Source organism: Sinohyriopsis cumingii, chromosome 6 (genome assembly GCF_028554795.1).
Source record: "Sinohyriopsis cumingii isolate HCF-2022 chromosome 6, ASM2855479v2, whole genome shotgun sequence".
NCBI classification, from domain to species: Eukaryota; Metazoa; Mollusca; class Bivalvia; order Unionida; family Unionidae; genus Sinohyriopsis; species Sinohyriopsis cumingii.
The window spans coordinates 157,799,709-157,817,182 of NC_142966.1; the positions used below are offsets into that span (position 1 = coordinate 157,799,709).

At 33.1% G+C, this 17,474-nt stretch overlaps 1 protein-coding gene across 1 annotated transcript in view; it reads left to right on the forward strand.

The window, feature by feature from the left end:
• The window catches only part of LOC149798366 (uncharacterized), a 211,359-nt gene that overhangs the window by 113,533 nt on the left and 80,352 nt on the right, over nt 1-17,474 (forward strand). The window contains exon 18 of the mRNA XM_089960868.1: nt 1,559-1,673. Coding sequence (XP_089816994.1) covers nt 1,559-1,673 — 115 coding nt within the window. The remainder of the gene's footprint in view (nt 1-1,558; nt 1,674-17,474) is intronic.

A 17,474-nucleotide genomic window follows, 5' to 3' on the forward strand; every position in this document is an offset into this window, starting at 1 on the left:
TTATCAGTTTTGAAGGAAATTCTTACCTATTGGAATTGACCCATGCACAGTCTATATGTGTAACTGCATGTTTTTCATTCATGTTTTATTTAAATGTCTAGCCAATCCTTGAGTTTATTTTGTTCATTTTGTTTTTAAATATAGCCCTCAGTGAGGGTTTGTCATTTTGAATGTAGTCACCCCCTGATGGTTTTCATTCATGTTTTCTCTAAATATTGCCACTTCCTGAGGGATTTTCATCTATATTTTAATTAAATGTAGCCACTCCCTGAGGGTTTTTAATTCATATTTTATTGGAATGTTGCCACTCCCTAAGGATTCTTCATTCATGTTTTGTCTAAATATACCTACTCCCTGAGTATTTTGTATTCATGTTTTTATAAAAATGTTCCCACTCCCTGAGGGCTTTTAATTCGTATTTTATCTAAATGTTCCCACTCCCTGAGGGATTTTCATTCATGTTTATCTAAATGTTCCCACTCCCTGAGGGATTTTCATTCATGTTTTATCTAAATGTTCCCACTCCCTGAGGGCTTTTCATTCGTATTTTATCTAAATGTTCCCACCCCCTGATGGTTTTCATTCATGTTTTATCTAAATGTTCCCACTCCCTGAGGGCTTTTCATTCATGTTTTATGTAAATGTTTCCACTCTCTGAGGGCTTTTCATTCATGTTTTATCTAAAAATAATCCTGATACACCCTCTGCATATAGTAAGCAGTGACTAAATGAAGAATAATTATTTTATTGGTGGCTTAATGGTTAGCATGGCAGACTCATGACCAAGAGGGTGTAGGTTTGAACTTGACCATCAAATCAACCTGGGTTGGCTACCATGGCATGTTCTTGGGCATTGTATTGTAATACTTACATGTATCTTTAAATATGTATTTATCTATATTAAGTTGTTAAAAATATTTGCAATGTTTATGTTCATTTATGCATAAGTTATATTTTTCAAAATTATAGATGGGTTTTATCAATCCTACAATATTCATCTGCCAAATTGAATGTCCATCCTTTGTTAAATCAGCTAAAGTTTAAACTACTAAAATACTTTGTTAACTTTATAAACTGAATCTGCCAAATTTTATGGCCAATGAAATGACCTGTGATATGGTATCAGTTATAAGAAGAATATCTAGCATTGTTTTCTGTATGGAAGTTGGACACCTATGTAAATTTGACAGATTCAGACTTGTTATGTATTTTATTTTGTTGCTTGTCGGAGTTCCTTAAGTCATTTAATGCCCGATACATGTTTTTTATTTTGTTGCTTGTAGGAGTTCCTTAAGTCATTTAATGCCTGATACATGTTTTTTATTTTGTTGCTTGTAGGAGTTCCTTAAGTCATTTAATGCCCGATACATGTTTTTTATTTTGTTGCTTGTAGGAGTTCCTTAAGTCATTTAATGCCCGATACATGTTTTTTATTTTGTTGCTTGTAGGAGTTCCTTAAGTCATTTAATGCCCGATACATGTTTTTTATTTTGTTGCTTGTAGGAGTTCCTTAAGTCATTTAATGCCCGATATATGTTTTTTATTTTGTTGCTTGTAGGAGTTCCTTAAGTCATTTAATGCCCGATACATGTCCATGTCATCCATGTCAATGGCTTCTTCCCAGAACATGGAGTATGTCTCCTTTGTGTCGCCAGTGCCCAGGTCCGCTTCTGGTAAGTACAGATTTTGGTTTCTATTATTTTGTCTCACCTGTGTTTTAGCAGATAATGTGACATAGTTCACACTTTTCTGACCTTAATGACATTGATAGGTGAGTGTTGTCATGGTTTTCAACAGGATTCAGTTTTTGTGGTAAGAATTTGAATTTGTCATCCCATTTACAGCATAATATATAGTGCACAGTGTACACTCATACAGGCCTGTAGTCATGAAATTCTTCAACTTGAGTGTACACTCAAACAGGCATGTAGTCATGAAACTATTCAACTTGAGTGTACACTCAAACAAGCCTGTAGTCATGAAACTCTTCATCCTGAGTGTAGACTACTCAAACAGGCCTGAATTCATGAAATTCTTCAACCTGAGTGTACACTCAAACAGGTCTATAGTCATGAAACTCTTCAACCTGAGTGTAGACTACTCAAACAGGCATGAATTCATGAAACTCTTCAACTTGAGTGTACACTTAGACAGGCATGTAGTCATGAAATTCTTCAACCTGAGTGTACACTCAAACAGGCATGTAGTCATGAAACTATTCAACTTGAGTGTACACTCAAACAAGCCTGTAGTCATGAAACTCTTCATCCTGAGTGTAGACTACTCAAACAGGCCTGAATTCATGAAATTCTTCAACCTGAGTGTACACTCAAACAGGCCTGTAGTCATGAAACTATTCAACTTGAGTGTACTCTAAAACAGGCCTGTAGTCATGAAATTCTTCAACCTGAGTGTACACTTAAACAGGCATGTAGTCATGAAACTCTTCAACCTGAGTGTACACTCAAACAGGCCTGTAGTCATGAAACTATTCAACTTGAATGTACACTCAAACAGGCCTGAATTAATGAAACTATTCAACTTGAGTGTACACTTAAACAGGCATGTAGTCATGAAACTCTTCAAACTGAGTGTACACTCAAACAGGCCTGTAGTCATGAAACTATTCAACTAGAATGTACACTCAAACAGGCCTGTAGTCATGAAACTATTCAACTTGAATGTACACTCAAACAGGCCTGTAGTCATGAAACTATTCAACTTGAGTGTACACTGAAACAGGCCTGAATTCATGAAACTATTCAACTTGAGTGTACACTCAAACAGGCCTGAATTCATGAAACTATTTCAGCTTGAGTGTACACTCAAACAAGAATGTAGTCATGAAACTATATTCACATAATACACTCAAACAGGCCTGGTGTCATGAAATTCTTCAATCTGAGTGCAAATTTAAACTCAAATTTTGATAGTGTACAATCAGTAAACTAATTGAAATATAAGAGATTTCAGGGTATCGTTGTTGTTTTTTTGGTTGTTTTTTTCAATGGAACTTTAAGCACATTATTGATATATCATGCTTAGGAAACGGGAGCTAAGTGCCTTTTCTGGACAGGTATAAAAAACCCATAAGTCTTGTGTTATAAGTCCATCACTAGAAGTTATACATTGAAAGACATATGCCTGGTAATTATATGTATAGTTTATTTTGTAAAAGTATGACAAACATAATAGCTGTGATAAATGCAATTTCATGTTTGAGTGAGCACTCAGGTTGATGAGTTTGATGAATACAATATTCACTCATTATAATGCTGTCCATGGGAGCCATATAATATATTGTATAATAGTGAGACCCCCTTACAATGAAGTAATGATACTTCATATAACTGTTATATCACATTTTGAAACAAAATCTATAACCATATTCACCTTATAATGGGAAGTGTTATAATGAAGGGCATTATAGTGAGGGAGTGCTGAATTGTCCCTCAAAATTATTTTCATTTCTGATAATGTTTTTATATTACATTACTCCATGTATTTTTGTTGAGGAACAGAATGAGTCAGTTAATCATAAAAATGAATAATGAACGAGAAGCATGTTTAAAACTCACTCTTATTTGAGGCATTTTGTGATTTGAGATTGTTCTTGGAATCAAGAAAAGTACTTGGAATACATTGCATGCCAGCCATACCTATCATATATACTCTTTCTTGCATTTGTTGGAATGTTTTTAAAAGGTTTTTTACCTGTCTTTTGCACCCATACATGGGAGTCAAGATCTCCAGCATTTTTTATTGTGTTGAGAAAGTGATATATGGTCTACCTCCATTATAATGCCAACATTTGTTTGCATAAAATGTTGGCACTATAACCAGATTTGTATTATAAAGGGTTCTGAACTTAATTATCATTGTAAAGAAGGATAGGGAAAGATAATAAAGGTAGAAAAAGAAGTATAAAATAAACACAGTAAGATAAAATGAGATTTTATTTTATCATTGATACTGTGAATTTATTAATTTTTGTTATGTACCAAGTCTTGTAGTTTGTGTGGTTACTGCAGCCACTTTTATTTGTGTGGTGTCCATTTTTGAAGATTGTGTGGTTGCTGCAACCATTATTACTCATGTGGTACCAGTTCTTGTAGTTTGTGTGGTTGCTGCATCCACTACTCTGTGGTTCCAATTCTTATAGTTTGTATGGTTGCTGCAGCCACTACTCTGTGGTGCCAATTCTTGCAGTTTTGTGTGTTTGCTGCAACACTATTACTTATGGGAAGCCTTTCCATGTAAATTGTGTGGTTGCTGCAACCACTATTATTTGTGGGGCACCCATTCTTCTAGATTGTGTGAACCACTATTACCTGTTGGATGCCAGTTCTTGAAAGACTGTGTGGTTGATGCAACCACTGTTACTTGTGGAGCACCATGTTGTGTAGATTTTGCAGTTGCTGGAACCATAATACTTGTGGGGAACCAATTTTTGTTGATTGTGCAGTAACTGTGACCACCATTACTTGTGGGGCACTAATGAATTTTGGGTTCCTACAGCCACTGTTATTTGTGGGGCACTAATGAATTTTGGGTTCCTACAACCACTGTTATTTGTGGAGCACTAATGAATTTTGGGTTCCTACAACCACTGTTATTTGTGGGGTATCAATTTTTGTAGGATGACTGGTTGCAACACTTACTATTATTTTTGTGGGGTACCCAGTCTTTGGGTTGAATTTGTGGCTACTTCACACCAAGAATTTAAAGACCTAATGAAAGTGGTTCTTTTGTGGAAACAATATGGCTTCTTTCCAAATCCACACAACCAGCAACCAGTGAAACTAATTGTTTTTCAAAAACAGGAAATTAGTGCACATAAGTCAAAGCATTAAAATATAAAAAGGTACAAAGTGAAATGTACAGTACAGCAGATTGTTCAGAATTAGATATTATAGTCTATTACCTAAATCAGCTGTAAATAATGTCCTTAAATAATCTGTTGTTTACAGTATTTGTAACTTAATATCATGATCCAATCTGTTTGTTGGCAGAGATGTAACCAAAGTTCATGATAGCCCAAAATTTCATGTCCTGGACATAAAATAATCAATCGAGACAGAAACATCCTGTGTTACTTTCATGTGTAGCAAAAATGTCAAGAGTAGGATGCAGCAAAATGACATGCTTCACCCAGGTTTGCTTCGGTTTAGATCATTTTAATTGACTATAATTCTCCTTAAAGCAAATAATTACTACAATAAACACAAATTTATTCCAATCTTAATTTATTTTTTTGGCACAAAATATTCCATTCATTGGCACATTGATATGCATTTATGCAAGTATCTGGTATCGAGGCAGATTTTAGCCTCTATATTAGCCGTACTCATGATTTTTACATACCTATTTGTAGACTGAAAATTTGGACTAGCTGTAAGTTTAAACTCACTAAAATACCTTATTCAGAGTCAGTTACCAATAGTCATTGTTATGGTTATGCATAATTTATGACTTGTGATGCAGAGAATTTTCTATATGCATTCAGGATGCATGTATGAAAAAGCTAGCATGACCTCTTGACCTCTGTGTCACTCAATTGTGACAATCAAACAACACTATTTTTCCTCAAAGAAGTCTGTGAAATTTTTTGCTGCATTTTGCCCATGTATAAAATCAGTATAAAACACATTTAGAAAACTTGCTAAGAGACTGGTGGTGTAAATTAATGCATAACTTTGAATGCATTTAGAAAACTTGCTAAGAGACTGGTGGTGTAAATTAATACATAACTTTGAACACATTTAGAAAACTTATTAAAAGTCTCTTGATATCAGTTGATTTATAACTGAATTGATTTTCGTTATAAAAAAAGCCTTTATTGTAGAAAATGGCATTTTTATCTAGATTTGAATCTGAAGGATGGCAGTTAACAAGAATGGCAGTCATTGGGGATTAATGGGTCAGAAACCCATTCTATGCAATTTATTGGCAATTCATGATGGTGATGTCATAATGCTTGGCATTATAATGGATATAAATCATTACAAAAGATTTCTGTCACCGTTTTGCTTTATGTAGTGACTTTGGGATGAAAAGAGAATGACATCTAACTGAAAATAATTGTCCGTCATACTTCTTCCAGTCAACAACATTTATATGTCAGACTTTCTTAGTGAATTTACAACAGGTAATGTTGAGTATTTTGAATGGATTTCTTCCATTTTGCATGATTTGAGTCGATTCTGGTTAGAATTTTTCAAGCTGCTTATCAGTTCCCATCCATAGTTGCTTCCATATTGGACTGTCTTAGCATAATTCTTTTGGGAACTGCATATTTACCTTTGAATCACGTTTTCCAAAACAATTTTACAAATCAAGAAGATAAAATAGGTGCCTCTAGAAAATATGTCTGCTTCAAGTTGCCAAAGGTAACATTCCTTTGTATCAGTTCGTAAAGTACCTAGTCCATTTATTTGGAGTGACATAAGTTACCTAATCCATTTGTTTGGAGTGACATAAATTACCTAATCCATTTGTTTGGAGTTACTTAAATTACCTAGTCCATTTATTTGGAGTGACCTAAAGTAGTCAGTCATTTTATATGGAGTGACTTACTCAGAGATGATGATGCAGTAATGTGCACAAGTATTCACATTTCATTTGATCATGTGTTTTGATGAGAATAGTCTATGAATTAACCTTTCAACAAATGTTGATGCAATGTACATTTTATATTGAAGAATACAATACTGTAAATGCCTTTTTTTTACATGCATTTTTCTGGATTTGTGAAAAATATTTTGTTAGTACATATACTTAAATCTGTGGTTAGGGGAAGGTGTCCTTTTTTTTCCATTGAAGGATCATTGTTTATTGTGTCTTTAAAGTTGTCTTGTGTATCAACCACAAAATCAATGGAAATAAATATTTTTAAAAATTTGAATTCATAGTAACATTCAATTAAAGATTTCTTAATTAAATATTTTATTAGCTAATCTCTGATACATGATTATTTGAATTTGTGATATCTTTTATTGACAGATTGAAAGGTGCAGGTTTGAATTTTGCTTCTTTCTTAAAAAAAAAATAATTCTAAATCAAGGAAAAGAAACAAAATAAAAATTTGGAAATTTTTCTGATTGCTAGGTTCAGTAGAAATACAAAAAGAGTCCATCTCAAGAAATATGTATAAATAATAGAATTTTTGATTTAGAGTGATGATTTCAGTAAGGTTAATGTATTTTTGAAGGATTCACAAAACTTTATGATGTCAAGGGACAAGGGCACTTTCATGTTTCTTAACAAATAATTAGGTAATTTTTTGTCAGCCATAAGGTTTCATTGGAAACGTAGCATTATCACTACCATATATACACTCTTATAAGTTGAGTCGATCTACAAACAACTAAAGGTCATGATCTTCCATAGCATAGTATGCCTGTTTTTATTGTTTTACTGGTTAACTCCTAACAAACTGCACAGGGCATGATCTGCTGGCACATTATGTGATGACAGATCTGGGTCTGTGCGGTTTGCAGTTGGAATTGACTTATAAGTGAGTATATATGGTAAAAGTTTTCAGGTTCAACTGAAAGTTTGGTTCCTTGTTATGGACATGTGTAGGAATGCATTAGTCTTCAGCAAATACTTAAACAAATTAAAATATATTAATGTACCAGTATATAGTATACAAATTAAAACATATTAATGTATCGGTATATAGTATACAAATTAAAATAAATTAATGTACCAGTATATAGTATACAAATTAAAATAAATTAATGTACCGGTATATAGTATACAAATTAAAATATATTAATGTACCGGTATATAGTATACAAATTAAAATAAATTAATGTACCGGTATATAGTATACAAATTAAAATATATTAATGTACCGGTATATAGTATACAAATTAAAATATATTAATGTACCGGTATATAGTATACAAATTAAAATATATTAATGTACCAGTATATAGTATACAAATTAAAACATATTAATGTACCGGTATATAGTATACAAATTAAAACATATTAATGTACCGGTATATAGTATACAAATTAAAACATATTAATGTACCAGTGTATAGTATACAAATTAAAAACATATTAATGTACCAGTATATAGTATACAAATTAAAAGATATTAATGTACCAGTATATAGTATACAAATTAAAATATATTAATGTACCAGTATATAGTATACAAATTAAAATATATTAATGTACCAGTATATAGTATACAAATTAAAATAAATTAATGTACCAGTATATAGTATACAAATTAAAATATATTAATGTACCAGTATATAGTATACAAATTAAAATATATTAATGTACCGGTATATAGTATACAAATTAAAACATATTAATGTACCGGTATATAGTATACAAATTAAAACATATTAATGTACCAGTGTATAGTATACAAATTAAAACATATTAATGTACCAGTATATAGTATACAAATTAAAATATATTAATGTACCAGTATATAGTATACAAATTAAAATATATTAATGTACCGGTATATAGTATAAAATATATTAATGTACCAGTATATAGTATACAAATTAAAATATATTAATGTACCAGTACATAGTATACAAATTAAAATATATTAATGTACCAGTATATAGTATACAAATTAAAATATATTAATGTACCGGTATATAGTATACAAATTAAAATATATTAATGTACCAGTATATAGTATACAAATTAAAATATATTAATGTACCAGTATATAGTATACAAATTAAAATATATTAATGTACTGGTATATAGTATACAAATTAAAATATATTAATGTACCAGTATAGTATACAAATTAAAACATATTAATGTACCAGTATCTAGTAGTAGATATTGTATTTATTGTATCAGGTGAGCCTCATACCTCAGCACATGAATTACATCCATAATCAGAAATCTTACTACGAGATTAGGACCCTTTTCACCATGTGAATCAACATTGGATTTTAAACTTGATAATGATAAAGGGTTTACAATATTTATCTTTTATTTCTTTCATGCAAATATATCTCACATTATTTCATCTCATTTATGATGAAAACTGCAGACTTGAGACACATGAAAAATATATTCCATTCAGTATTGTATTTTCTCAGGAGATTTTATGTCCCACAATAGCGATATATAAAGTCTCTTGGACTATCTGTATTTTTAATCAATCCATCTGTAAACACCCCCTCTCTTTGTAAATGGTGATGTGTTGATTGGCAGACTGTACCTTCTTTCAGGGTGTCCACTTTATTCTGTTCTCGTTATCTAGGAGATGATCGCCCTTGGTGTTATTGCCCAGATCGAGTAAACTTATAGGTAGAATAAATAGAGATCTGAGCAGATACATAGAAACGACTCGAGCCCCCATACATGAAAATCAAAATTTAATCAATTATATAACAATGGTGATAACACAATACATCAGGAAGATACACTTCTTTCGGAATAAATCTTTCACCGAATTCAAAACACAAATATATTTATATAAATAGCTTATCTGTTTTACTGATAGGATTAGTTCATCATATGATCAAGTGAGCAGTCGAAGTTGTTGCCTTGAACAATTGCATAACCTGCTTATCTCTGGTTCACTCCAGTTCCACTGTAGCTGTTCTCTGTCCTTTTGCCTTTTTCCTCTATTATTCTCTCCCAACCTTCCTACTGTCTTGCCTCCTTTAAGCCCTCAAAATTTGTGTGGGTAGGTGGATATGTAAGCATGTAGATATGTCAGTGGGTAGGTACATCTGAGGATACTTCTAGGAATACGTCTGAAAAGCTGTTTTCCCATTTTGTGATTTTTAAGCCTTATACCACCAAAACTGTCCATTGACCTTCCAGACATCCAGTCCCTTGGACAAATGTATTACGAGAGAATTTCTTCCAAATTGACTATCGGAGTCCCCTGTACCTTTACTCTTGCAACAAAGCTTAGACTAATTAGATTTTTCGATGGGGCAAATATTTACAGCTAGGAAATTTCATGTGGGAAACATGCCCCTTATTTAGTGTAACCAATCAGGATGAAATATATTTACCTCCTTTTATCTAGGTGCCAGAATTGGGGTGAATTTGACCTTCCAGGTTTTCTACTAACAGTTTCTGGAAATTTTCCAAGTTTGACAGTGCCACTATGAAATTGAAGTTAGTCGTGTCCCTAATAGTCCATCTTGTGGTTAAGTAGACGAATGCTTAATTTAAAAATGTCTACCACTACGACCAGACATTTGGAATCACTGCAGTATAGTGATTTAACAAGCACCTGGCCCCATAAATCTAATTAGTTGTTCTCTGGCCCAAACTAATGTGCTTTTCATAGATCAACAGAAATTTGCCCCATCACACCATCCATCACACCGTGGTTAAATTTTATATTTAGGTCAATTTTGAGACACTTGAACAAACTTCTAGTTTTAGTACTGTAATAAGTAGCTACAGTGGTTCAGTAGTTAGCATGTTTGACTCACAACTGAAATTAGTTTGAATTCTACCATCATAGTAGTTGGGTCAGCTACTGCTGTGTGTACTTAAGCAAGGAACTTTACTCCAGTCACCTTGCACTCAATAACCTACTTGTGTTGCTGTGCTGTAAAATACCAAAACCAAACCCAATTCATTTAATTATCAATTGCAGAGTCTGTGGAAGGGAATGGGGCATCTTTCATTACAGAAGTCAGAAAGGACCATAACTCTGCAAAACGTTGCTGTACAACAGGTGTTATACTTCTGTGTACCTAACTTTGTTTCAGTTAGGAGTCATTCCAAGGTTATTGCCATATATAATAGCTTTTAAGTAGAGTCCAACTACAAACTGCCAAGATCCAGATTGGTCCTTGCATTATGTGCTGGCATATCTGAGCATTTGTACGGAGTAACAGACCCTAATCTACTGGAGTGTTTTATGAAAGCAGATCAGGGTCTATATTATTCATAGTTGGGTTTGACTTGTGAAAGAGTAGAGATGGTAATCAGAAATTAAAAGTGGGCCTATAAACTGATTGAAATGCTGAAAACTGAAAGAAACTCCTAGAAATCACTGGTATTATTATCTTTGTGCCAAACAAGGTATTAATTCATCCTATTTGTTATTATTCAGTATAGGTAAATAAATGATTATGTACAATCAAGTGGTCTTGCAGCAGTAAAACTATGTTATTGCAGGGAAATCAAGGACTTTTAGCATATGTTGAGTTTCAAAATGACTTTATTTTTGGAAGGAATTGAAAGAGAATGGCTATATTATCGCTTTTATTGATTTTATACAAGAATGCACACTCAACTTCAGCTTGGGATATTAGCCATTTTTTTACGGTTTAACAGCATGTCAACAACATACTGACTGAATGGTATAGATTAAGGATGTCTTCTAAAAGTATTGGGTAAAGTATTGCACAGACACACACACACACACACACACACACACACACACACACACACACACACACACACACTTCTGGTCTCCTTGATCTTAAAACTAAATGCCAGTATTCATTAGTTTGTTTGAAAGAAAAAAAACTAGGGCTGCATTAACAAGTATTAAAAGAAAACCTCTTTTGAAAACACATATTTGTCAGTACATTACAATTTCTAATACCAAACAAGATGAGGGGTCCTGAGGGGTCAAGTAGTCTAAAGCGCTTGCATTTACCAGTCACTGCCATCTCACCTCTATCCATGTGGATCTGAGTCTAGGGCTTGAACAATATGGCTATGGTAGAAGCTTGCATGTAGCTTTCCCTGGGTCAGTGATTCTTCTTGGGGGTTTCCTGTGTTCTTTCTCCATTAGTTTTACAGGCTGTCATGTATAGCCTATCTTGTGCTGAGAAATGGCATTATACCCAAAATAACAATGCTGTTAATACACACTAGTAATATTTTGTTTAAATTAGTAAAATTAATATAAAGAAAATGCAAATTTTAAGAAATCTCCAATTGCATAACATCAGCTGGTTATCATGTGGAGCAACCCCAGGAAACTAAATTAGTGCTTACAATTCATTTAAACCAGCCTGTCAATAGCCTTTCACTACTTTAATTGTGTTCAAAATGTTGTCATTTGAACACAACAGTTGCTTTCATAATTCCAACAATTGGCCCACATCCTACAAATAAATGTTTTGACTTTTTATAAATTCCATTTTCAGTTCACTTTTATTTGATGATTTTATATTCTATATATGAATATGATATGAGTGATGATGTGTCAAACTATATATTTAAATAATAAATTATATGTATGATAGGGGCCCCAAGTGACCGAGTGGTCTAAAGTGCTCACTGTTCCGGATCACTGCCATCTCACCTCTGTCTGCGTAGGTTCGAGTCCAAGGCTCGGCTAGCGTGGGTACATGGGAAGCCTGCCATTAGCTTCTCGTGGGTCGGTGGTTCTTCCCTCAGTTTTCCAGGGTTCTACCTCCACCATTTATACTGGCCGCCATGTATAGCCTATCTTGTGCTGAAAAATGATGTTAAACCCTAGAACAACAACAACAACAATATGTATGATACATATCTCTTTTGATTACACTCATATACATATACATAATTGATATGTATTGTATATCTCTCATGATTACATTGAAATACATTCACGTAAATGATACATACTATGCATATCTCTCTTACATGATTAGCAAAGACTTTCAAAAATGGTACTAACAGCTGTCTCGCTTAGCGCTCAGCATTAAGAGGTTAGTGCTAGGACAGGTCGGCCTGATGTCAGAATAATGTGACTGGGTGGGACATCATGCTACATGTCTGTGGCATGATGCCCCAGTGCTAGGCATCATAATAAACTGCCACACTGCAGACATCATAGCAATATGACTGAAAAATTATCAAAGCTACGTTAAAAAATCCCAATCACACACACACACCTTACATGATTACACTGACATACAGGCACATACATGATATGTATTATGCATATTTCTTGATTACACTGACATGCACACACATAAATAATATGTATTATGCATATTTCTTGATTACACTGACATACATACACATAAATGATATGTATTATGCATATCTCATGATTACACTGACATACATACCCATAAATAATATGTGTTATGCATATTTGTTTATTACACTGACATACATACCCATAAATAATATGTATCATGCATATTTCTTTATTTTACTGACATACATACCCATAAATAATATGTATTATGCATATTTCTTTATTACACTGACATACATACCCATAAATGATATGTATTATGCATATCTCATGATTACACTGACATACATACCCATAAATAATATGTATTATGCATATTTCTTTATTACACTGACATACATACCCATAAATGATATGTATTATGCATATCTCATGATTACACTGACATACCCATAAATACTATGTATTATGCATATTTCTTGATTACACAGACATGCATACCCATAAATAATATGTATCTTGCATATTTCTTTATTACACTGGCATACATACCCATAAATAATATGTATTATGCATATTTCTTTATTACACAGACATACATACCCATAAATAATATGTATTATGCATATTTCTTGATTACACAGACATACATACCCATAAATAATATGTATTATGCATATTTCTTGATTACACAGACATACATACCCATAAATAATATGTATTATGCATATTTCTTGATTACACAGACATACATACCCATAAATGATATGTATTATGCATATTTCTTGATTACACTGACATACATACATATAAATGATATGTGTTATGCATATCTCATGATTACACTGACATACATACCCATAAATAATATGTATTATGCATATCTCATGATTACACTGACATACATACCATAAATAATGTGTATTATGCATATTTCTTGATTACACAGACATACATATCCATAAATGACACGTTATTATGCATATCACATGATTACACTGACATACACATACATATGCATTATGCATATCTGTCATGATTACACTGACAAACATGCCCATAAATGATACATATTATGCATATCACATGATTACACTGACATACATTCACATACATGATATGTATTATGCATATCTCTTGATTACATGACAAAAATACACATAAATGCACCTGAGCAATATTGTTGCCTTTAACAACTTCAGAAGCCAAATATACTTATGACATTGAAAATGTAAAACTTCATTTTTACTAATTGTATTGGTGTTTCATGCTGTCTATAATTGGTGATGCATAAAAATGCAGTAGAATATTAAATAACACTTTCAAAATCAGTTATATATGCAGACAGGAATTTTTCTTGATTTTGAAAATTAAAAGTCTTAGATTTTAGACCATTTCAAGTTTGTAAGCCACTGAATAGTTTCTCAGTCATTGTAGAACCTAGAAAAGCAGGCAGTATGTCTGTTTGCATTATTGGTCTGTGTGTGTGATTTGGATTTTTAATGTAGCTTTAACAATTTTTAAGTCATATCGCTGTGATGTCTGCAGTGTGGCAGTTTATAGTAATGTCTAGCACTGGGGCATCATGCAACAGACATGTAGCATGATGTCCCACCCAGTCACATTATCCTGACACCAGGCTGACCAGTCCTAACACAAACCTCTTAATGCTGAGCGCCAAGTGAGGCAGCTGTTAGTACCATTTTTGTAAGTCTTTGGTATGACTCAGCCGGGGATCGAACCCACAACCTCCCGCATCCAAGGAGGAGGCTCTAACCACTAGGCCACCGGTGCGGTTGCATTATTGGTTTGTCCATTATGTACATATATGCAACATTAGGAAACAGTATTACTACTGTTATGTATATTTAATTTGCATTGTTTGTTAGTATTTTTAATTCATTATATGCTTTGGATAATTGTATTTTGTACCTGACCTTGTCCAGAATTATATTCACTGTGTTCCTGACTAGAGACACTAACAATGTTTTCATTTTGGTAAACAAATTATAGATAGCTAATGTTTTTTCTGTGAGTGTGAGTTAAATATTAGGATCATTATCAATAGAAGCAATTGGGTTTGGGACTTGGTTATTGGTATTTCCCATAAAAATACCTGGCCAAGCTGATGTTTACCACATTCTGTAACAGATTGTTCTCATATGAAAAATTACAATAAGTCATAGTATTTTTAGAAAATGCTAATTGTGACCTAGGTCATTTAGAGGCCTTTATAATCTTGTTTATCTAAAGATTATTCATTATTGCTATAATATCTTTAGGCACAATCAGTCCTATTGTTGTGTTTAGCATTTGATTTGGGCTATTTATTGAGATTATTATTCTATGGTACTACAAAGTGCTCAACAATATTCTTGGACAGAGGCAATTAACTTAGAATTATAGTCAATTCAGACAGGAACATCTTGGATTACATTACTGTGATTAATTAAAACTGTTGTCACATCCCCACATCAATGGTCACTACAAGCACATATCCATCTTCAGTGCTGGATATTATTATGAACAACACTGGAATTTAGTTTGAACATTATTCATTAGGACTGTTGATAGAACTTTTGGACTATTTTAGGATTTAATTGGCAAAACTGTAAGTTCTTTTTAAATTTTACTTTGTATTCCAGGGAAATAAATTATTTGTTGTTTTTGTAAAACTTGATGGATTTTTGCTTTTTAGTTTAAGACCATAGTACTACCATCCTAGGGATGTTGTACTCAAACTGTCTTGTATATAATTTAACAAAAACATACTGCAAACAGAATCATATCATAATAAGAGGTAAAATGTGTACAGCGAATGAAATGGTCACAGGTTTGGCAGGATCGCTATAATAGCTGTCAGCTATGTAGTAAAACTGGTGGGTAGAGATGGTGAAAAGTTGAGTTTTTAATCATTTTAATTAAAATTTCATTTAGTGTATACTATGTACACATTTAGAGATTCTTGTAGATATTGCAGCCATATGCATAATTATTATAACTTAGTCTGGATTTTCCATTAAACTTGTTGGCATGGCCTGCCTTAGGCTGATTGGATCGATTTGTCCCACGCTCACAGGGACTCTACGTGTTAATAATTTTAAAAAATATATATTGAAAGAAAGTAATTTTAAAGAAATGGAAGGAAATTTAAAGTTCAATATCATAAAAAAACTTGTTTAAAAGTTTATTTCCAAATTCTGTGCTCGTAGGAGGCCCCCACATGTAAATCCAGGAGGCCCCGCCAAAATGATCCAAATTGGGCCCTGCGTTTGCTAAGACCATTCCTGCTTGCAGGGTCAGTGAACTTTTTTTGATGTTATTATGCAGCCATTGCAATATTTTAAATCTAACTTATTTGTCCTTATTGTCCCATCACATCAACCAGTTTAGACAGGAGAGAGAAGCCAATTCATACTAAATGTTTAGGCAGTAGCATGATCCTTGTTGTTCCCAACATCCATACTTTCATCCATCCATCTGTCACACCTCAGTTCAGTTTTTGGGTTGAGGTCAGTTCTAAGACACTGCAATGGGGTATCCATGTTCCATGAATGCGTTTCTCAAGCAATTGACAGGAACATTAGGACAATGAATTGTGTCTCTTTTACTTTAGTTTATTAGTGAAGTTAGGAGGGGATTTAGTATTTTGGCTGTTTCATTTGTGTTGTGTGATTTATTTGCTTGTTTATTATGTCTTCAGTATTTCCAAGCCACTTCATCTACACTCATAGTATGTGGATACACCTCAGTGAATGGTAACTCAGCCATGTCAAAACTTGGTTGGTTTGATCCAATTTTCGTGTTGAGTGACTTTCATATTTTCAGCTACCCTCAGTATATTGGATCCAGTTGCACCTACACTCATGAAAATTGGTATTTGGATGCATCTCAGAAAATGTAGTTAGTCCATACTAAATCTAGGAAAATGTGACCCATTTTTCTAGCTTGATTGATTTTTGTGTTTTAAGAGATCCAGATATTGTACCGTCAACCCTGTTTGACATGCACATGAAAATTGATAATGTAGATGCATCTTAATTAAGCCATTCCACAACTAGATTAGTGTAATCCAACTTTTATGTTTTATTTTCAGTTACTCCTTAAAAAATTTAATATGTCCCAGTCTTCACAGTAGAATGACCTTTGTATTTTCAGCAGTCATTATGCCTTCAAAGAAACAATCATTTGTATGATTTTGTTTGATGCAGTACTACTTCTTTCTACAACATTGTTATCATGTACTCACCTATAATGTTTTACACATATTCACTACTGCCATTTGTATGTGCTCATCATTGAAGCCTTGTACATGTTTTATTGTAGCAGTAGATCAATTGTCAAGTTTTTAACAGCATTTATTGCCTAAAGACACCTTATCTTGTGAACATTGTGCGTTATATATATATTTGTTGTTGTTGTAGGGTTTAATGCCATTTTTCAGCACACGATAGGCTTATGGCAGCCAGTATTATTGGTGGAGGAAGAACCCAGGAAATCCCCGGGAAGAACCACCGACCCACAAGAAGCTACTGGTAAGCTTTCTCACATACCCACATTGGCTGAATCCTAGACTTGA